This window comes from Leucopleurus acutus (assembly GCF_964270905.1).
Source record: "Leucopleurus acutus genome assembly, chromosome: 2".
Classification (NCBI taxonomy): Eukaryota; Metazoa; Chordata; class Mammalia; order Artiodactyla; family Delphinidae; genus Leucopleurus; species Leucopleurus acutus.
This window is the reverse complement of record NC_139143.1, coordinates 181,352,042-181,373,518: the sequence shown is the minus strand read 5'-3', so window position 1 is coordinate 181,373,518 and position 21,477 is coordinate 181,352,042. Positions and strand designations below refer to the sequence as shown.

The following is a 21,477-nucleotide window of genomic DNA, read 5'->3' as shown; positions in this document are numbered from 1 at the left end:
CCCCAAATCTCAAGAAAGGTATGTCTGTTCATCCCCGGCCTTCGCACTCTGCTGCCTCCAGCCCCATCCCAAGTTTGAGAACTTCAGGCGGGTGTTCTCCAGAAGTCCATGATTCTGTTGTTTATTGTGTGTGCAGGGTACAATGCCAGAACCCTCCTCTGCGCCCCCCACCCCGAGTCATTTCCTAAGGGCCCCAGAATGGCAGGGGTGAGAGGGCACCTTACAGAACACTGACCAAAGAGGTGCAGAGGGCCGAGGCTGGCCTTGTCACTTGCTCCAGGGGCCCCGACTAACTGGGAACCACCCTTACCCATCACCCCTGCTTCTGTATGTGGGAGACTGAGCCAGGGTCACGGGGGGCAGTTGGGGCTCCCCAGAATGAAGGCAGACGGGAGGTCCTTGCCTTGGACTGGAGACTGGGAGGGAACTGGGGTGGGGACTCTTCCTGTGATTAGGACATTCTCTAGCAGGAAACTGTGGGCACAGGGTGCACAGGCTGAGAGGCAGAATAAGGAGAACTACCCCCCATTGCACGGAGGGCTGGGAGGGTAGTTTGAGAGCAGCTTCTGACATTGTGGGTTCACATCCAGCCATCAGAGGTTAAGCTGGGCGCTCAGCTGTTCAGACTCCGTCCCCATTGAGAAGGATGGAGATTGCAAATCTGATTTTAGAACGTTCCGAATTTGGCTTTAACCAGTGGTAATGTTCAGTATTTGAAGGACAAAGATAAGTGTGCACGTGTGCACGTGCATGTGTGTACGCCTGTTTGTGTGTGTGTGTGTGTGTGTGTGTGTGTGGTATACACACACCAAGCCTATAGCTTCGCGGATTATAGAGGACAGGATGGGGGAGGTGAATGGCCACAGGGGAAGGTTGGCAGGAAGCTGGGGTCCTACCTTGAGGACCCAAAGCCCCATGCATGCTTCCTCTGCTGGGTAAGCTGTCTGCAGTGGAGGCAGCCCCGGGAGCCCAGGTCTCTGGGTGGGAGGGAGAAGGATTAGTCCCACCCCTTGGCCCAGGCTTACCTGGGGGCATATGAGCAGGTAACAGACTGTTCACACAGTTTATCACGAATCAGCTGTATTGGAAAAACCCCATCTATATACAGACACAATGTGGCCCTGCGCTGGCACAGCTGGCTGGCTGGGGCACCTTGTGGGCAGACAGCCTGGCAGCTGGTTCGGGGCTTGGAGGGCAGCATAGGGGAAGCAGACCATCATGGCTGTCTCTGGCCTCCTTGTGCCCGGGCAGTTCACTTTAGCTGGGCACCTCTGCCTGTGATCTCCCTCTGCCTCTCCCGCTCCCCTTAGCCAAGGGGGTCCCAGGTGCCCAGGTCCCCAGTCCCCCTGCCCCTGCCCTGCAGAGACTCCATAGATCAGAATTTGTCTGTCTGTCCTGCAGATTATTTGCCCAGAGATCCTGCCTGTCCCAATCCCGCTTCCCCAGACTGGCTTCTTCGGGATCTCCTGTTCTCCATCCCAATCCCTTTATTCTGGATTAAGTGAACGAGGCCATATCTGGAATCTGGGCGCCACGGGTGAAGCAAGGGGGTCCCTGGCCTGCCCTGGGTAGAGCAGAAGGCCACATTTGGAGGGGGTGACCCACCTGGGGTCTGGGGTTGAGGTGTCAGGGCCTGAACCTGGGCTGAGATGTCCCGGAAGCTGTCATGAGGGGGTCAGGAGAGCCACTCTGGCCGGCCAGTGGGGGAGAAGATGGGGGAGCTGGGGGAAGGGAGTGGGAGGCCCTCAGATTTTTATCTCGGTCCGGAAGATCTGCTGGACGTGCTCCGTGTGTGGTTGGCGCCGAGCCCGGATGGTGAGGCTGCCGTCCTCCCTCAGGGCCGAGGTCACCGACGTGGGGTCCACGTCCTCCGGCAGTTGGCACTTGTGAGCAAAGGTGTTCATGACCGTGCCGTCAGCTGCCAGCTGGGGAAGGGGTAGTGGGTCAGGGCAGGCTGCCCCCCACCCTTGTCCTGCTCACGCCAAGCCACAGCCCCTGCTCCCCAGTCTAACCCCAGCCGGGCCCCCTGTGCCGAGGGGTTCTGCTCTCAGGTGCAGAGGCCCGGTCTAGGGGCTGGCCAGGGCTGAGCAGGGACAGGTGCCGAGGTGCTTAGAGGAGCTCAGTGGTCCTGGGGGAGAGGCAAGGGCTTGGTGGGGGAGCTCAGATGGGGAAGAGACTCAGTGGCAGAATCTGGGGCTCCTGAGCAGCAAGGAGGTGGCACAGAGCAGAGCTGAGCCCTCTTGGATACCCGGATACACGGTGTCTACCATCAGGGCTCGGCCGGCGGCCCCTCCTGCGTGACTCAGCCAGCACATAGTGTCCAGAGGAGCCTGGGGCGGCTGAGTCACTGGTGAGGGTGGCAGGGCTGGCACGTGCTGCCCACTGGTCCTGGTGCGCACAGTCCTTGGCTTCCCTGAGAGGCGCCCCTCGGGCATCCAGCCTCCTGTGCTCAGGGGAGAAAGCCAGGCCAAGGGGGATCCAGAGGCAGCCTTGGGCCGAGCCTCTTCCCTAAGGAGCAGCAGTGGCTCTGGCCCGCTGGGGGCAGCATCCCTGTGCAGCCAGGGCCACACCCTCCTCCAGGGTGCAGGCCTCCTGGGAGCTGGGACTCAGAAACCCTAGTGACCAAGTGACCCTGAGACCTGTGCGTGGAGGGAGTGTGGGGTTTGGGGTGTGTGTGACCCTGAAGTGCAGGGCCTCTGCAACCTTGGGCCTAATTCAGGGGTCCAGAGGTGGGGGTCCAGCGAGCCCCCCACCTCTCCAGATGCCCACAGGAAGGGCTATCCTGCCTCAGCCACGATCTCCCTCCTCTCATCTCCCTTCTCACCTCCTGCAGCATCCCTCTCCCCCTCCCGCATCCCCTGTGGCTTCCTCAGCTGCCTTGGACTCCGGAAGAAAGCATCTGGGAGCCTGGTGCAGAGAGAGGCAGTAACGGGGGTCCCGTGGCCCACCAGCTACAGGAGCGAGGCCTCTAGTTTGTCCTGGGGGTTGGGGGGTACTGGGCAGGGTGCGGGGTCCCAGGATGAGTGGGGACACGGGGCAGAGGGTACAGGCGTGGGGCCCAGGGTCTGAGGGCAGGGAGCGGGCTCACCTTCTCAGCTCGCACCTCGATGTTGTTGTTGGAGGTGGTGACGATGATGTCTTCAGGTGAGAAGTCGCTCACATCCACAGCAAACTCATAGGCATCTCCCAGGGTCTTGATGTTGCCCTGCCCCCCGGGACGGGCTGTGGGGAGGGCTGCCGTAAGCAGAGCAGCGGGCGGGCTGGCACTCAGAACCCAGGTCTCCGGCTCCCCCTCCGGAGGGAAGGGGCTGGCCGCCCGGGCCTGAGCTCCCCCTCAGCCGTAGCTGCCACCCTCCCTGCCACCCGCCCTCTTGCAGCACACCTTTTCTGCCTGGGGGGTGGGGCCTTACCCAGCACAGGTGGGGCGGTGTGTGTATATGTCTGTAGTGACCCACCCCAGGCCTGGAGTAGGGGTGCGTGTAGCTGAGCCCCAGGCCAGAGCTGTTTCTTGAAGGCCTGCCTATTCTCACGGCCACATCTGTCTCTGTGGCCGCATCTGTCCTGGTGGTCACCCGCGGCGGCAGCTGTACGGCACCTGCTCCCAGCAGCTTGGCAGCTGCAGCCACGGCGGGGGGTGCGCTGGAGCAGGTGTCCCCTCCCTGGGCGCCTCCCCTCCCCACGGAGGACTTGCCTGGGAAGGCCAGGGGCTCCGAGTGGGGCCGCATGAAGCTGCCGAAATCCTCGGAGAACATGCTCAACGCCTTCTCCATGGGCGGCTCCTGGGCGGGAAGGGTGTGGGAGGCTGAGGAGGAGGAGGAGGAAGAATGGAAGCTTCTCTCCGCTCTGAAGGTGGAGGAGGTCCTGTGGCTCATCCACGGGCGGGCGGCCGGGCCCTGGCCAGTGGGCAGGGTGCACAGGAGGGCGCGTGGGCAGCAGGCTCGGAGGGAGCGTGCCGGGCCCCGGCGGCCGCCGCTTTATAAGGCCCGACCGTCCCTGGGCGCGGGGCCAGCCCCTTGTCTACCAGCTAAATTTAGTCCTCTCGGTGGCCCAGAGGGGCTGGAAATCTTCTCCAGTGAGACGGCCCTGCTGACAGTCCAACACAGGCAGGCCCAGGAGGCTGAGCTCACTGCCTGGCATTCCAGGCCGATAACTCCAGCCCTGGAGCCTCCCACGGCAACGAGGTGGGGACCCATGCTGTCCCCTCACCACTCAGACCCCTGGGCCCACCTCAGGACCTTGTGTGTGTTCCGTGTTTCTGTGTCTCCCCCACCAGATTGCAAGCTCCTTGAGGACAGGGTTTTCTCTCTCTCCATCCCCTCTCCCCCAGAGTTCCAGCCCTTGGGGAGAGGGATCTAGGTGTGGGTGATCAGGGCAGAAAGGCCCAAGCCCCTGGCTCTGGGGAGAGTGGGAGATGCAAGGTCAGGAGGTCAGGGGTGCATGGAGGACCCCCACCTGCTGGACCCCTGTGTGAGGCGAGGGGTTCCCTCCCTCAGGGCAGATAATGTTCACAGCCATCTCTTAGGAAGGACTGAGACAGCCCCGGAGGGGGGTATAGAATGTGCAGCTGTTCCCCTGCCAGCTCCCACGGGGACCCAGATTTCATGCTTACCTCCCTCCCCACCCCCCACCTCCCAACTCTGGAGCATTTCGGGACCCAAGAGGAGAAAGCTGAGGCCGGGCTGGGGCTTGGGCCTGGACTCAGGGGAGGAGAGCAGATAATTTAGTAATGGTCCTTAACAATATAGAAGGTTATGTTCCCAGGAAATGTCTGCTTGACCTCCAGCTCAGAGGAGATGCTGGGGGTGGCAGCGGGCAGGGTCTTAGTCAGAGGTAAAGGAGACTTCCGCAAGACAATCATTCTAGCTCTGACTTCTGAGGTGCCTGCTGAGCACCGGCTCCTGGCTGTGAGCTCTCCAGCATGGCCTCATTTGATCCCCGCACGGCTCAGGAAGGAGATGGTATTCCCATTTTATAGATAGAGAAACGGAGCCTCACAGAGAGCCTGGGGCTTGCACACGAACAAGTGGCAGAGCTGGGATTTGAACCCTGTCTTATCTGATCCAAACCCTCCAGGAGGCCAGGGTGGCCTGAACACTCGTGTATGGAGAAAGTCTGGTCCCGAACGCCCCTGAGAAATACCTCTGCCCATGCACAGATCATGCGGGACCAGGGGATGAAGCAGGGTAGGCCGTTCTGGGAGGCCGGGGGTCCTCTGCTGCCCAAGTTGCAGTGTGGGACCTCTGCTCCCCCCTCCAAATCCTGCCCTTCCTTCCCAGATCAGCTCCGGTTCCTCCTCCTCCATGGAGCCCTCTCTGATTGCTGCAGCCCACGCAGGGGGGCCTGCCCAGATGCCCGCTGTACCAACTGCCTTTGCCTACCCCAGCACCTGAGTGTGACATGGTCCTCCTGGGTCCTCTCTCCCCTATCAGACTGGCAGTTCCCTGGGTTAGGGGTTCGCCTGTCTCCCCGTTAGATTGGGGGCTCCTGAAGGTAGGGACTGTTTCTCTTTTCTCTGGCTCCCACAACACTTCCTCCCTGCGGCGGTGGGCGGGGGGGCCCATCAACACGGGTAACCACTGGTGCCGGTAGTCCGTGAAGTGGGGTCAGGGCGGTGGCTGGAGCCAAAGGGGTCTGTCGGTCTGTCTAGTGGAGATTCCTGCCTGGCTTGTGTCACCCATCCTGGCCGACGGGGTTCCAGTAGGGCTGCCAGGAAGTTACCAGCACTGAGGTGAGGTGGAAAGAGGGTGGGGTGGGGGTGGGGGACCAAGAAGCCTGCCACCCGCCAGGGAAACAGGAGCCAGTGGCTAAATGCAGACACAAGGTCACGGTGCTGAGGGCCTGAGTCACTGCTCCTGGACGGCAGATCTCATTACCCACCCCCGCCCACCATTCCCCCCCCCCCCCCCCCCCCCCCGCTTACCCCATCCCTAAGGCATCACCCACACATGCACTGGATCCACTGACTTCAATGGCCGGGAGGGACCCTGAAGAGTCATCAAGGCCGTTCCCCTGTCTCTGTACATGTCTCTCCTTTCAGATCCCAGGGACAGAAGGAGCTTCAGAGATGATCCAATGCCTTGAATCCCATACCTGCCAGCGCACCCCAACCACTTGGAGGGACTTTCAACAAACACAGACTCTTCTCATGTACCCCAAGATTCTGATCTGGGGTCTAGGGAAGGGACCAGGAATCGGCTCCCATCAGGTCCCCACTCAGCCAGCCCACAGGCCAGTGTTCGGAAACCACTCATCACTCAGCAGGTATCTGCTGAACACCTGCTATGTGCTGGGCACCGTTGAGGCTCTGGGGGACTCGTGATGAACGAGGCAGAGATAGGGCCCTGCCGCCATGGCTCTCAGGCTCCCCTCATTGGACAGAAGGGGAAACTGAGGCTCCGAGTGCTGAAGGACCCATTAGGGATGGGAGAGCTGCTCGGGCATCAAGCTCTCACCCTTCGCTGCTTGATGCGGGAGAGGGAGAAGCTGGGGGCTGGCATGAGGGGGAAATGGCTTTGGGAGGGACTTGCCACCAGCACCATGTCCCTTTGCTTCCCTCTTCCCAGTCTCCTGATGCTCACAGGGCCGGAGGTGAGGGTGTGGACGTGCGGTGCTGGCTGGCTGGCCGATGCCGGCTATGAGTTGGAGCGAGCAGCTGCCCGAGACCAGAGACGGGTTTGGGATGTCAACAGGGCGGCCAGTTATCCTGTTACTGTACACAGGTTGGGGCAGCCGAGGCAACGGTGGGCCCAGGTCCATGCAGAGCAGCAAGCCCACAGCCCACCGCTCACAACACACACGTGCTCCCAGTTGGGAGTAACTTGGCTGACATCTAGGGGCAGAGGGTGGCTCAGGGCCTCAGGATTTTAACAAGTCATTGAAGGGCCATCATGATTTTCAGAAAGGGGGCTTTGTCTGGAAGAGCGGGGAGCGGGGGGCGGGTGTTGTCCCAGATCTCTTGCCCAAATCTTCTAAAAGTGGTATCAGGCACAAATCCTCTGCTTTGTGCCCAAACCCTTGCCCTGAAGGCTGGAGGAGGTGCTGGAGGAGCTCTGGGAAGAGGGAGAGCCACAGAATCGAAGTCTGGGTTCAGCCTCTGCTTTGTGACCTTAGACGAGTGACTGCACCTCTCTGATCCTCCCTTATTATCTGCAAAATGGTGATACTGTGCCTGACCCGCAAGGGTGCTGGGAGGATGAACTGGGTTCCAGACCTAGTGTGCATGTTCCTACATTCCGTTCGGGTGGGACAGGGTCTGTGGCATTTACGTAGAAGCCCCAAGCAGAGCCACTGCCCATTGGGTGCTGTGGTTTGAGGCAGTCTTCTCAGACTGGAGGGTCTGGACATGAGGATCTAGCCCAATTCCCTTCCCTCGCTCCAGCTCGTCGGCCCCCTCCCCAGCTCTGAGCAAGGCAGGTCTTCAAGGCAGGACCTCGGAGAGGTGTGAAGCCTTTGGAGTCAGGCAAACCTGGATGGAACTTTTGACTTTGTGCCTCAGCCTCTGTGACCCTGGGCAAGCAAGCAGCCTCAATTCTCCGAAGCTCCGTTTCTTTATTTAAATATTCATTTATTTATTTATTACTTATTCCTTTATTTTGGCCGGGCCGTGTCTTAGTTGTGGCACTCAGAATCTTTGTTGTGGCACGTGGGATCTTTAGTTGCAACGTGCGGACTTCTTAGTTGTGGCATGCATGCGGGATCTAGTTCCGTGACCAGGGAGCAAACCCTGGCCCCCTGCACTGGGAGCGTGGAGTCTTACCCACTGGACCACCAGGGAAGTTCTGAAACTCCATTTCTTTAAAATGGCCTAATACTGCCCACCTCTCTGAGCACTCACTGATTTGGAGGAGGGTTGAGCACAGTGCCTGGCATATAGCAAAGGTGCAGTAATAGCACCCCTCCCCTATGGGTCCTTCTCCTCTTCCTTCTCTGCTCTTTCAAACCCCTCCCATGCCCAGCTCTGAGAACCCAGGGCCCTGACCTTCAGCTCCTGCAGGTGACCCCTCACCATCCTGCTGTGTCATGAGCTTCCCCCTCCCAGGCCCTGTGTACCCCAGCCGGTAGCTGGGTTGGGTGCCACCCGCCTCTGTGTGGCTCTGGTAGGTTGGGGAGCCCCTGCCCCTCGTCCCTCCTGGCTGCTCTGGCCTGCACCACTCAGCTGGCCGGGGCAGTTCCAGTTGGTTTGTCAAGGACATTCTTAATGGCCAGGGTAAACCCCGGCGGGGTGGGGCGAGGAGGAGGGGGGGCCAGGATGTTGATTGGTGGAACACACACCTGTCCAGGTGCACCTGAGCTGCAAGCAAAGGAGTCTCTGTCAGAGGAGGGCTGGCTGGGGCCACAGCAGAGCGGACTGACAAAGGTGAGGGGCCGCCGGGTGCAGAGCTGGGGCAGGGACTTGGATGGAACCTGCCAGGACCAGGGCAGGCAGGGCAGGAGCAGGAAGCTGGGGGGCAGGGAGCCAGCACCTCCTTTGGACCCTCACGGCTTCTCCTTCTGGGCCTGGGGTTTTCCTGACTCTGGCCTGAGCCGAGGGGTTGGAGGCTCAGGGATGGGCATGGGGAGTCAGAGTGGTCCATGGGGACCCCACAGTGAGACAGTGACTCCCCTGGGCAAGGAGACTGCTCTGAGCAGTGGGAGCAGACAAGCGTCCAGGGAGGGTAGGAGTGGCAGCCACAGGATGGGGAAGGGGGCTCTGAGCCTGGGGTGCGGCCTTGATCAACCTGCTGCTGGACATGTAGGGGACAGCTAGGAACCACTGCCCTCATCCTAAACATTAACACACACACTCGCACCCTCGGGGTCACCCCCTCAGGAAGGAAGGCACACCAGACCCACGTCCCCTCCTGAAAATGCCACCTTTCTCTTCTATCTGGGAAGTAGATATTGGAAGGGCCCAGTGGCTGGGTAAGGGCATTGGAGCAGCTCACCAAGGGTCCGTCTGCCTGTCCACTCCCTCAGGGGCCTGATGGAGGAGCTGGTAGGACTTCGTGAGGGCTCCTCGGGGAATCCTGTGACACTTCAGGAGCTATGGGGCCCGTGTCCCCGCATCCGCCGAGGCATCCGAGGTGACAGCTAGGTTCCCTTCCGCTCCCTGTCGAAAACTCCTCGGGACATCACCCTCCCCGGGTCCGCCTCCCCACCCACCTTGGAGCCCAAGAGCTGCCCCCATCCTGGGCGGCAGGGAGGGTGGGGATCTGTCTGCCAGTCTGTGGGACAGATGTGCTAGAGGTCTGCTCTCTGCCTTTTGGGAATGCAGCCCCCAGGCCTGATCACTCCGCCGGGGACCTTGCTAGGGGCCCAGTGGGTGCTCTCTGGCCTGACACCAGGACAGCCCCACCAGTCCTCGGACAACAGAGCAGTCTCTCTAGACTCTCGTGTCCTCTAAGCTATGTCCCCTGCGGAGATGCTGGAGAAAGTGTAGTTTCCAGCTCTCCCTCCACACCCTGCCCCCTCTGTCATTCTTCCATAAGTACCTCAGGAAGGGGCAGGGGTGGGGAGGGCGGGTAGGTCAAAGGCTCCCTCCTGGCGGGGCCAATAGGCCTGGCACCCACCGTGCTGCCACCTTCACTTGCACAAATCCTGCTGTCTCTCACGTGAGGCAGAGCCCCCTCCCAGCTTCCCTGGATTAGACCACCTGGCCCCAGCCCCACACAGCCCCTGCCCCCCGCCCCCGCCCCGTGCCCTCACTGGGCCCTGGGCTACCACCCAATGCCCCTGCCCCAGGTGGCCTCGAGTGGTTGAAGCAGAAGCTGTTCCGCATGGGTGAGGACTGGTACTTCCTGATGACCCTCGGGGTGCTCATGGCCCTGATCAGCTACACCATGAGCTTCACGGTCGGCCGTGTGGTCCGAGGTAACCCCTCCCCGGCATGCACGCCTGCTCTGGACCCGGGGCTTTCGAGCACGCTTTCGGGATGCCAGATGGGCCGCCAGGTGCAGCGGGGGTGGGGGAGGGCTCTGGGTGGGGAGGAGGCCTGGGTCTGGTCCTGGCTTTGCTCTTGACTTGCTGTGTGACCCTGGGCAGGCTCCTGCCCCTCTCTGGGCCTCAGTCTCCTCATCTGCCCAATGAGTGAAAGACCAAATAGTCCTTCTTCCTCTGAGCTCTATGCCCACCGCTTCCTGCCGCCCCTGCTCCCTTCTCCTCCCTCCTTGCTCTCAGCTCAGTAACTGGGGGGGAGAACACTTGTCTAGACCACCAGGCATAGAACGTTCTCTCCCCATGCTTCGGCAGGCTCTCTCCACCCTGAGGTCTCCCTGGAAGAGGGGGCACGGGGCAGGAAGTGTCTAACACACCTTCTCTGGGAGACTTGCTCAGGTGGCATTACGAGGACCTGCCATGCACCAGACCTCATCTGAGAGCCCATTTGACAGATGGGGAAACAGAGGCTCAGAGATGTTGAATGGCTTGCAAAAGGTCACTCAGCTAGGGAGTGGCAACACTGGGATGTGATCCAGAGTCCTACTCTTGCCTCCTCTTGGGGATCTGCCACTTACTGGGTGGTCCTGGGCCACCGCCCTCTGAGCCTCCATTTCCTGGCCAGCAAGTGGGCGCCTGAGGGCGGCAGAGCCCGTGGATGGCTCCCTGACTCCCAGCTGTCCCCAGCACACAAGTGGCTGTACCGGGAGATTGGGGACAGCCACCTACTCCGGTATCTCTCCTGGACCGTGTACCCTGTGGCCCTGGTCTCCTTCTCCTCAGGCTTTTCCCAGAGCATCACGCCCTTCTCGGGAGGTAAGCCCATAGCCCCACCATTCACCTGTTTGCCTTGCCCCGCGGTGCCCACTGCCCAAAGCCTTTTCCTGTCCTTCGGGGCTCCTGATGGGGGGAGGCAGGAAACAGTAACCCCACTTCACAGCCAGAGAAGCCAGGCTCAGAAGAGTTGTGTAAGTTGCCTGAAGTCACACAGTGAGAAGGACAGATCTTTTTTTTTAATAAATTTATTTATTTATTTTTGGCTGTGTTGGGTCTTCGTTGCTGCGTGCGGGCTTTCTCTAGTTGCAGTGAGCGGGGGCTACTCTTCGTTGCGGTGCTCGGGCTTCTCATTGTCATGGCTTCTCTTGTTGCGGAGCACGGGCTCTAGGCACGCAGGCTTCAGTAGTTGTGGCATGTGGGCTCAGTAGTTGTGGCGCATGGGCTTAGTTGCTCCGCGGCATGTGGGATCTTCCCGGATCAGGGCTCGAACCCGTGTCCCTTGCATTGGCAGGCGGATTCTTAACCACTGCGCCACCAGGGAAGCCCTAGAAGGACAGATCTTGCTTGACTCGGGTCACTGTTGGCTCTGCTCCCTTTCTGAGGGCTCCTCTGGGCCGGCACCATGGCTCCCCAGGGAGGGGCTCACGGAGGGGCGCATCTCTTCCAGGCCTCTCAGCTCTGCTTTCAGCTCCAGGCCAGCCGCACAGGGGAGCTGCAGGGATGCATCTGGGTGGCCTGAGATTCTCTCCTAGGTTCCCCCAATCCTGCAATAGCTGACTGGCAGGACCAGCTGGAAGAACGTAGGCAATTCACATCCCCTCTCTGACCGGCAGCTTCCTCATCTGCAAAATGAGTTTAGGAATCCTAACTCACAGGGTTTAGGAGAGCTGATGAGATCATGATGTGAAGCCCTGTGCAGGGTAAAGCGATAAGGGTTTATCTAGATATCGTCCCTTCTCTTCCTCCCTACCCCCCCCCCCCCCCCCCCCCCCCCCCCCGTCCATCCATCCCCTGCCAAGGTTCTGGAATTCCGGAGCTGAAGACCATCCTGTCGGGCGTGGTCTTGGAGGACTACCTGGATATCAAGAACTTCGGGGCCAAGGTGGTGGGCCTCACCTGCACCCTGGCCACGGGCAGCACCATCTTCCTGGGCAAAGTGGTATGGACGGGCATGAGAGCACCCCACCCCGTCCCACCCTGCCCTCCTGCCCCCTCTGCCTTTTCTCCGTCCCCACCGAAGCTAGGTCAGGGGGAGCTCAGGCCAGGGCCTGCCTTCGCAGGGCTCAGTCTTGGGGAGGAGACAGGCCAGGTCCCCAGAGTATGACAAAGGAACTGGGGAGATGGAGGCATAGGGAGTGGGTGGGACGGCCGAGCTGTCTCTGGATGAGGCTCCCTCTACCCCCAACCCTGGGCCCGGAGCGGGAGGAAGGAGAGGAGCAAGGGCCCCGGCTCCCCCCAAGGGGCGGACCCTGTGCCCTGTGCGCACACCTCCTCTGGCAGGGCCCCTTCGTGCACCTGTCTGTGATGATCGCTGCCTACCTGGGCCGCCTGCGCACCAAGGCCATTGGGGAGTCTGAGGTAAGGGGCTCATGGGCCCCCCCTCCTTGGAGGAAAGAGACGGAGGGGAGGGCGGGGGCTGACTCTCAGCGCGAGACTCCGGATCCCCCCAGAACAAGAGCAAGCAAAACGAAATGCTGGTGGCGGCGGCGGCGGTGGGCGTGGCCACAGTGTTCGCAGCGCCCTTCAGCGGTGAGGCCCTCCCCCTGCACCCCGGGCTCCCACCCCCGACCCCCAGTCCCTCCCCTGGCGGACTGACCAGCTCGCTCCTCCGCCCAGTGGAGGAACCCGCAGGGAGGATGGCGGCTAATCTGGTCTTGGTTGTTACTTCAGTCTTCCCGGGAGGGCAGAGCCGCCCCAGGGTGGAGGTGGGGGTGGGCGTCGAGATGCTTCACGGTCACATTAGACAGACTTGGGTTTGAAACTCAGCTCGCCTTGCGTGACCCTGGGCCCGTGAGTTCTGTCCTCAGCCTCATTTCCTCATCTGTAAAATGGGGATTGTAATCGTCCCCACCCCAAAGGCTGTTGTAAGGTTTGGGATGGCCGAGAGGAGCGCCTACAAGCCTGTTCCCTGGGCAGGGGGCTCCCGCCCTGCCCTCCTCTCCCCTCAGCTCAGGACCAAAGAGAAGGGGTGGCCCTGTCTGTTCGGGCTGTGGGAGAGCAGAACGGGAGTGGTCAGGGCGCTGGGATGGGCGTGGTGGTGTCTGTCGAAGCTCAGTGTTGCCCCCAGGCGTCCTGTTCAGCATCGAGGTCATGTCCTCCCACTTCTCGGTCTGGGATTACTGGAGGGGCTTCTTCGCTGCCACCTGTGGGGCCTTCATGTTCCGCCTCCTGGCTGTCTTCAACAGCGAGCAGGGTGAGCCCCGCCCTAGACCCTGCCCCCTGCCCCGCCTTCCCTCCCTCCTCCCTCCTCCCCCCTCCCCTCCCTTCTCCCCTCTCTCTTCCCTTTTCCCTCCTCCTCCCCTTCCTCTCCCTCCTCCCTCCTTTCTCCTGTCTCTTCTCTTCTTCCTCTCCGCTCCCCTCCTTCTACAAGTGTGGAAACGAATTGACCTGGATTGGGCATGAAGGATGGGAGCCCCGAGGGTAGAAGGGGGAGGCAGGGCCAGGGAAAGGGTATTTGGGGGCAGGACGTGGCAGCACCTCCACTCCTGCCTGTTAATTCTGAGCCTTCGGTTTGGCTGGGGTAGGAGTGTGGTCCCTGATCCCCACTCCCCTCCTTTCCCAGAGACCATCACCTCCCTCTACAAGACCAGTTTCCGGGTAGACGTCCCCTTTGACCTGCCAGAGATCTTCTTTTTTGTGGCGCTGGGGTGAGTGGATGACTCTAGCCCCTCAGGAGCCCAACTGGGGGCCTCCCCCAGCCTGAACTGCTGCCCTCGGTTCTGGCGAGGGGCTCTGGACTCCCCTCCCCCCCCCCGCAGGGCCATCTGTGGCATCCTGAGCTGTGCTTACCTCTTCTGTCAGCGAACGTTCCTCGGCTTTGTCAAGACCAATCGGGTCCTCTCCAAACTGCTGGCCACCAGGTGGGCTCTGAATGGGGGCCAGGGACCCCACAGGGTGATGCCCCTAGACTCTCCTGAGCCTTATATGGAGATCCCCACCCCTCACTAACACCCCTGTCCAGGTCCCCATAGTAACTGCTCCCCCACTTACTAGGCTCCCAACCCCAATATTTGAGCCCTCCCGCCCTCACTAACCTCCCTCCCCCTCACTGAACCCCTACTTCCCCGTGGAGCCCCAGGCCCCTTACTGAGCCCCCTCTCCTTCCCAACCTTGTCTGCCCCCTGGAGTTGGCATTTCAGAATCAGCCCTCCTCCACCTTGGCCGGTCCTGCCCTGGTCCCACCTGCCTGGCGGGCAGCCCGCCTGTGTCCCAAGCTCTCCTATCAGCCCCGACCCCTGCTTACCCGAGCGGTGTGGGGCTGACCCCCACCCGTCCCCTGCTCCTGTGCTTCTTTCTCCCGTCCCTGCCTCAGCGTCAGCCAGCAGGGTGGCGGCCCGCTCCGTGGGGTGGGGGGAGGGGAAGAGGACGGCTGGCACTGGAGCTGGCCCTCCGCCCCCACCCCACAGCAAGCCTCTGTATTCCGCTCTGGCGGCCTTGGTTCTCGCCTCCATCACCTATCCCCCTGGCGTGGGCCGCTTCATGGCTTCTCGGGTAAGGGGTGCTGAGCTGGGGTGGCCAGAGGGGGGAATGCCCAGTCGTTGTCCAACTTGTGCCCATCATCTCAATCCCCACAACGCCTATAAGGGGATGGCTGTGCAGCTCCAAGAGGGCCAGAGCCCTTCCCAAGGTCTCCCCCCAACAGGAAGTGGCAGATGAGGATTTGAGGCAGGGTCAGGCAGTGGGGGGGGGTGGGGGTGGCAGGGACTGCTGCCCGGCCCTCACGCAGAACTCCAAGCTGCCCCCTTCTCCAGCTGTCCATGAGGGAGCATCTGGACTCACTGTTCGACAATAACTCGTGGGCGCTGATGACCCGGAACTCGTCCCCACCCTGGCCCTCGGAGCCCGACCCACAGAACCTATGGTTCGAATGGTACCACCCGCAGTTCACCATCTTTGGGACCCTCGCCTTCTTCCTGGTTATGAAGGTGGGCTCCCGGGGCCCCCAGGGATGTGCGCAGAGCTGAGGCCAGCCTTGGGTGGGATGGGGTACCTTCCCACAGCATGTACATAGCGCAGGGCCTAGGCCTTCATGCAGACTCCCTGGCCTGACCTCTGCCCGCTGTGTGGTCCTGGGCAAGTTGCTTCAGCTCTCTGAGCCTCAGTTTCCTCGTCTTTAGAACGGGCTAGTTACTGTGCTTACATCAAGGAAGGTTGAGAGGGAAGAAAGGAGAGTCCCTGGCACAGTGCCAGGCACACAGTAGGCACTTTGCCAGGGTGGGGATCCTTCCCCTGGGCACACCTTCCCTCACACCAGATACTGGCGATGGGCATGTGCCTGGGCATCCTCCTTCTCCCTGGGAAACCCCCCTGCCCCCTGTCTTGTCCCTCCCTTGCCTACTCTTGTCCAGCTGCCTCTAACCTCTGCCCCCTCGGTTCCCACCACCCACAGTTCTGGATGATAATTCTGGCGACCACGATCCCCATGCCCGCTGGGTACTTCATGCCCATATTTATCTTTGGTGAGTCTGGGGTGTTGAGGGTCTGAGAGACTCAGGGTTAGCGGGTCAGGGCCATGGCTCCTGGTCCACCCACCTCCCCAGGATGGTACTGAGGTTGATCCCCAGGGATGGAGGGCTGTGGGGACTGGGTCAGCCTGCCTCCCTGCCCTCACCCTAAATCTGCGACCAGGAGCTGCCATCGGGCGCCTCATAGGGGAGGCCCTCTCTGTTGCCTTCCCAGAGGGCATCATGGCTGGAGGTGTCACCAACCCCATCATGCCTGGGGGGTATGCCCTGGCAGGTGAGTAAACCGGGTTCCCACCGGACGGGCAAACATTGTGGGTCTGGGCTGGACCCGGAGAATCAGCCAGTAGCTCTGCAGGGCATGGGGAGGTCATTAGCCTCCCAATGAGCCCCACCCTTCCCTGAGCCCTTCCCCTTAGCCTCCATTACTTTTTCCAGCTCCTGTCATGTCCCTGGTGCCCCTTCTTCCTTACTGCTCTTTCCCTCACCAAGCCCAGGCATAGGGCACTTCCAACAGTGGCCAATGTGTGGCCTCTGGACAATTCCCACCCCAGCCCATGGCCATAGTCACAGCAGCCTTGCCCTTTGCATGAAGCTGTCTCCTGGCCTGAGCCCCCTCCCTGGCTCTGCCCCCTGCAGGGGCTGCGGCTTTCTCAGGGGCTGTGACCCACACCATCTCCACAGCATTGCTGGCCTTCGAGCTGACTGGCCAGATCGTGCATGCACTTCCTGTGCTGATGGCGGTGCTGGCGGCCAACGCCATCGCCCAGAGCTGCCAGCCTTCCTTCTATGACGGCACCATCATTGTCAAGAGACTGCCATACCTTCCGTGGATCCGGTGCCGAAAAATCAGGTGAGCGGCGTCTGCTCAGGCTGGCTGACTGAGGTGATGGTGTCTGGGTGGGCTGACCTTGGACATGGGTGAGCGTGGGAGGGGCCGACACATGGCTGCTCCCTAGTCTCCATTCTCGCCAGCTCCCTGTGTGACCTTGGGGGAGTCCTTGGCCTCAGTGTCTTACTGGTCATCAGTCGGTCTCCACAACAGTAGGACAGATATTGCCCATTTGTCAGAAAGTGGGGCTCAGAGAGGTGCCACGTCTTGCTCCAGGTCACACAGAGAGTCAGCGCCAGCTCTGGGAGGCCCCACCCCTCCCCCTGCTCCTGCTCTGCTGTCCTCACTGGGGCGTTGGGAGCTGGAGGTGGGACTGGAATACTGCAATGGAAACGAGCTTTGAGGTCCTGACTCAACCAGACAGGGCCAAGCAGCCTCTGTCCCCAGAGAAGCAGGACTAAGAGGCTCTGAGAGCCCTGGGTCCAAGGTCCAGCTCCAAACATGTGCAAGTTGCCCCCTTCTCCAGACTCAGTTTCCCCATCTGTTAAATGGGGGTGGTTACTCCCGTGATTTTCAAACTTTAAAGCTCTTTTTTCCCTTTATGCCATAAAACTTTTCTTCAAATGAAATTCTCCAGCGACGGCTTCTGAATAAAACAGGTCAAAGTAGAGCTGGTCTAGGGGGAGATAGGGGTCCAGAGGGCATAGGCCAGCTGGTCCCCAGGTTCCTCCCTCCCTACCTTGGGGTGCTAGGAGCTGTTCATCCCAGGAATCTCTTAGACCCTGCCCACACTGAAGAACCGGCAAAACTCCTCCCGGCTCGCCCCAGCTTGTCCAGGGGTCTGGATAACCCCCCACCCCAGGACCTGATGGGAGCATCCCTCTGCCCCAGCTCTCACCATGTAATTGTGGAGCACTTCATGAACTGTACCATCACCACGCTGGCCAAGGACACACCGCAGGAGGAGGTGGTCAAGGTCGTGACCTCCACAGACACTGCCGAGTACCCCCTGGTGGAGAGCACAGGTGCCCGACAGGAAGGGGGAGCACGAATGGGGAGGAGGCATTCCCTCTACCTTCCTCTTGGACCTGGGAGGGTCAGGCCCAGGAATGGGTAAGCAGGGCATTGTACCTATCAGGCACCTGGATCCAAAACCGAGCTCTGCAACTGTGTGACCTTGGGCAAGTCACTTCACCTCTCCGAGCCTCAGTTTCCTCATTGGTAAAATGGAGGTAATAGCCATCCTACTTGCGGAGCTTAGTCCTACTTACATCCTACAGTAGGATGATGGGAACACTACTAGGGCCTCCCAGAAGGCTCCTTCCCTCAGTCTCCCCTTCAGGCATTCCCCAACTGAGTCACCTCCCTCAACCCTGTTGCCATGAGAAAGACATCCTTTTAGAGAAAAATGAGTGGGGGCCCTTGTTAAAAGACACATAAGCTGAATTTTGGGAGAGGACCTAGCTAGAGCATCATTTCCCTCTAGGACAAATACAGTATGAGTGGGAAAGATAAGCTGGGGGGTAGGGAGGGGACAGCCATGCCCCACTCAGGGCCACTGTCAGCCCATATGTCCCCTTTGTGCAAATGAAACAAAATGCACACTTGGCAGCATAGCACAGCCGGATTTTGATCCCCACTTGTCCTTTGGGCAGGTATCTTGTGCAGTGAGTAACCTGCACAACCGTATGGGTCATCCCCATACCTACCCCAAGAGGCATAAAGCTATTTATGAGCAGCAGAACTGTAGTAAATCCCTTAAGCTCTATGAACTGCAGTTTGCCACATCTGGAAAATAGGGAGGACAGAGTTGTCAGAGGTTCTCATCCCAAAGGCCAGGCCCTTCTCCCCACCCAAATTGGGACACCTATAACATTATCCCACAGAACACGCCAAATATCACACTTGAAAATACCTGCACATGGGTGACCCCTCAAGAAGCTTCACCCCCCTGCTAGAACAAGACAGACTCCACTTCTACCCTTAGAGCCACAGGAAGCAAAGAGTTCCCAACCAGCACAGGCCCAGCCTGTGGGACCCTGCTGGTCATCCAAGAAATAGCTTTAATTGTTTTTGTTTTTAAACAGGGAGCCTTTGTATGTCCAGTTGTAAAGTTTTTATTTTACTGGACAAAAATCAAAACTATCAGGCTGTCCCTCAAAGCTAAATACCTGCAGACTCCAGTGATACCCTGGAGTGAGGCTCGCCAGGCCTCCAGCACACAGGAGGACCTCAGGACATGGCGGCCTTCCAGGTTCATGCCTTCACTGGGCTGAGCCAGTGCAACTTCCTGTGGGAAATGAGGGGCAAAGCCCAGCCCTGACGCACAGACAGTTTCATGCAGGTGTCCCAGACCTGCTCCTGCCTTGAGGCCCTGCCAGGTGGGGCATCCTGGGGTGGGCAGGTTACCTCCCGGCCCCCTGGCAGCCTTACCTGGCCACCCTCAGCTACCACTCCTCCACTTCAGAAGCTGAGTGACCTTGGGCAAGACAACTAACCTCTCTGTGCCTCTGAGCCTCGGTTTCCTCTCCTGTAAAATGGGTGATAATAGTTCCTGACCCATAGGTGCTGTATGTTCCCGAGAGTCATGAGAACACCCAGCATAGTTCTTGGCACATCGTAGCAGTCCAGTAAACGTAAGTTCCTTTTTCATAATGTGGCTTTTTTCCTCTCCCTCTCCACTTGTCCAGAGTCTCAGATACTGGTGGGCACCGTGCAAAGGGCACACCTGGTGCAGGCCCTCCAGGCTGAGCCACCCTCCCGGGTTCCAGGACACCAGGTGAGTGCTCATATGAGGTGTGAGTAGAGGATGGGGAGTCAGCAGGGTTGTGAGGGGAGTGGCCAGCTGATAGCCTGTGGTTTGAGAGGGGCTGCCTGGGGAAGGGGGAGCTGTCCCAGGCCCCCATAACCCTTCCCCCATCCCCAGCAGTGTCTGCAGGACATCTTGGCTGGGGGCTGCCCCATGGAGCCAGTGACCCTGAAGCTGTCCCCGGAGACCTCCCTGCACCAGGTAATGGGGAAATTTTTCGCTGTGGGCAGACAGGGGCCCTGGGATAGAGGGGAAGAGCCTGAGAGGGAAACTTGGCTCCAGCTTCCCGGACATGCTGTGTGGCTTTCTGTTCCTCCTGGGCCTGCTTCCTCACCTGTGGAATGGGCATGCAGTTCCTGCCCTCTCTGTCTCTCAGTTCCAGGGCTGTTGGGATGATGCAGAGACTAGGGAAGAGGGAGAGCTTGGGAACCAGAAGATTCTGGATGGAAAGAAACAGTGGTTAAAAATATGTCTTTTCATCAAGGCACACATGGGTTTCAATTTCAGGTCTACCACATTCTGCCTGTGTGATCTTGGGCAAAGTACTTAATCACTCTGAATGCTGATCCCCTCCCCCCTGCAAGCACAGAGCCTGGCACATGGGTCATGGAGGGACAGAAGCAGGTTGGGGACCTAAGGGTGGCCCCAACCCCTCTGTGCCAGTGGATGATGCCAGATGATGCTGAAAAACGGGTCCTTTCCACTAGTCCCTTGTGTGGACTCTGGGGACCCCTGGTGGTCACATTGGACATTGCAGGCCCAGGTCTTGGTCTCCCACCCACCATCACAGCTGTCCAGCCCTCCCAGGCTCAGAAACAAGGTGGAGTGGGCACCACTGGGACAGAGCCTGGCCCGGGCCTTCACCTCTGCTCAAAGCTGCCAAGCTAGGAAGAAACTGAAGCCAGAGGGTTCGGGTCGGTGCCACCTATCCTCCAGTGTTTCCTAACCGCCCCCCCTGCAGGCACACAACCTCTTCGAGCTGTTGAACCTTCAGTTCCTCTTCGTGACGTCTCAGGGCAGAGCTGTGGGCTTCGTGTCTTGGGTGGAGGTACCATGGTCCCGAGGGTGGAGCAAAGGGGAGGAGCCATGCTCGAACAGGCTGGGGAGGTGGGGGGGCACCAAAATTCTGCCATCAAATTTGGAGGGGCCTTGGGACTTCCCTGGTGGTCCTGTGGTTAAGATTCTGCTCTTCCACTGCAGGGGGCGTGGGTTCGTTCCCTGGTCGGGGAACTAAGATCCCACATGCCGCACAGCGTGGCCAAAAAAAAAAAAAACTTGGAGGGGCCTCATGGGATTCTGATGAGCCTCACTTCCTGGCCCAGAGTAGCCAGCCACTTGGTCCAGCTACCTCTACCTTATTTTGTGGCCAGCCCTGCCATTCTCTGGGCCTCAATGATCTGATCTATGCAATAGGGAGGCACTGGCTCTAAAATTCACTCCAGAATCAACCCTTAGGGGAGTCAAACTATACTGGCGCCCCCCACTTGCAATCTCCTCTACATCCTCCCCACTCTGTTCTCTGTTCTAGTTGAAGAAAGCAATTTCCAACCTGACAAACCCTCCGGCCCCAAAGTGAGCCAGCCTGGCAAGATGAAACAGGGCCCCTCAGCTGCCCTGGTGAAGGAGATGGGGCAGAGACCCTGCCTCTCTCCCCCCCCCCATCATAACGCACCCCTCCCCTCCAGCCCAGCTCAACTCTTCGGCGAAGTAGGCAGCTAAGCTAGCACTGAAGAGGCCCCATAGTCACCACGTCCCATTCTCCATGAAACAAGTGCTACCTGCCTTGAAGGACAAATCCCCCTCTGGACAGAACTCAGAACGCAAGACAGCAGAAAACCAGCATATGGTGGGTGCTCCATGAAAGGATCAAATTCACGAATGAAGACATTGGGATATTCTGTCGCCAAGGGCACGCAGAGGTGCCCTCTGAGGGTTGTATGCCTCCCAACCGGAGGCTCCTGAGAAAAAATAAAGCTGATTGCCAGAGCCGTCTGTCCCTCATCTCAGCATCCAGGGTGTTATCTTGCCACCTCAGCAAGGCCACATTCGCCGGCCCTGAGTGAGCTCTTGGGGGCCCCCTGGTGGTCATGTGGGCCTTGCAGGCCTGGGGCCTGGTTTCCCACGCCTCCTCATGTCCCCCTTCCTGGCAGAGAGTTATGGAAGCAGGTTCCCGCCAGGTCTTATGATGCCTGTCGTCATGTGTGAGCACGACCCTGTGGCCCAGTTTCCCTCACTCCAGCAGCCTCAGCCTCCTCCTTGGCTGAGCCAGGGTTGACACAGCAGGGTCCCCACGTGTGGTTCCTTGGAGAGGCCACAGAGCCTTAAGCATCCTCCACGGGGACCCTCCTGGCTGCTGGCAGCAGGTTGACCAGCTGTCTGTGTATTTTGGGGGTAGGGGCCCTCTCCAAAGTCCTTCTAGAGCTCCCCCCGCCAGGGCCTGAGGACATGCCGTCCCCAGCAGAGAC

The 21,477-nt window shown here is 59.9% G+C and overlaps 2 protein-coding genes across 9 annotated transcripts; one reads left to right on the top strand and one right to left on the bottom strand.

The window, feature by feature from the left end:
* Window positions 1–1,745: 1,745 nt before the first annotated feature.
* HSPB7 (heat shock protein family B (small) member 7) lies at window positions 1,746–3,872 on the bottom strand (the record flags this gene model as incomplete). 6 transcript variants are annotated; one of them, XM_082856759.1, is made up of 3 exons in its annotated part: window positions 1,746–1,925; window positions 3,089–3,234; window positions 3,692–3,872. In XM_082856759.1, 3 exons carry the CDS (start codon window positions 3,870–3,872, stop codon window positions 1,746–1,748), a joined length of 507 nt encoding a protein of 168 aa, XP_082712885.1. The 6 variants fall into 6 exon arrangements, with proteins under 6 accessions (XP_082712885.1, XP_082712888.1, XP_082712886.1 ...); XM_082856762.1 differs by having other exon boundaries at window positions 3,104–3,234; XM_082856760.1 differs by having other exon boundaries at window positions 3,089–3,222.
* Window positions 3,873–8,962: 5,090 nt separating this feature from the next.
* LOC309958725 (chloride channel protein ClC-Ka) lies at window positions 8,963–20,960 on the top strand (the record flags this gene model as incomplete). 3 transcript variants are annotated; one of them, XM_082834839.1, is made up of 19 exons in its annotated part: window positions 8,963–9,062; window positions 9,721–9,849; window positions 10,600–10,728; window positions 11,709–11,848; window positions 12,190–12,267; window positions 12,360–12,438; window positions 12,977–13,102; window positions 13,472–13,556; window positions 13,668–13,769; window positions 14,316–14,400; window positions 14,661–14,834; window positions 15,299–15,368; window positions 15,538–15,648; window positions 16,011–16,224; window positions 17,095–17,228; window positions 18,894–18,982; window positions 19,133–19,213; window positions 19,974–20,060; window positions 20,541–20,960. In XM_082834839.1, the coding sequence occupies 19 exons, from the start codon at window positions 8,963–8,965 to the stop codon at window positions 20,586–20,588; spliced, it is 2,061 nt and encodes a 686-aa protein (XP_082690965.1). In that variant the 3' UTR covers window positions 20,589–20,960. The 3 variants fall into 3 exon arrangements, with proteins under 3 accessions (XP_082690965.1, XP_082690964.1, XP_082690966.1); XM_082834838.1 differs by having other exon boundaries at window positions 19,130–19,213; XM_082834840.1 differs by lacking the exon at window positions 10,600–10,728 and having other exon boundaries at window positions 19,130–19,213.
* Window positions 20,961–21,477: the final 517 nt, after the last annotated feature.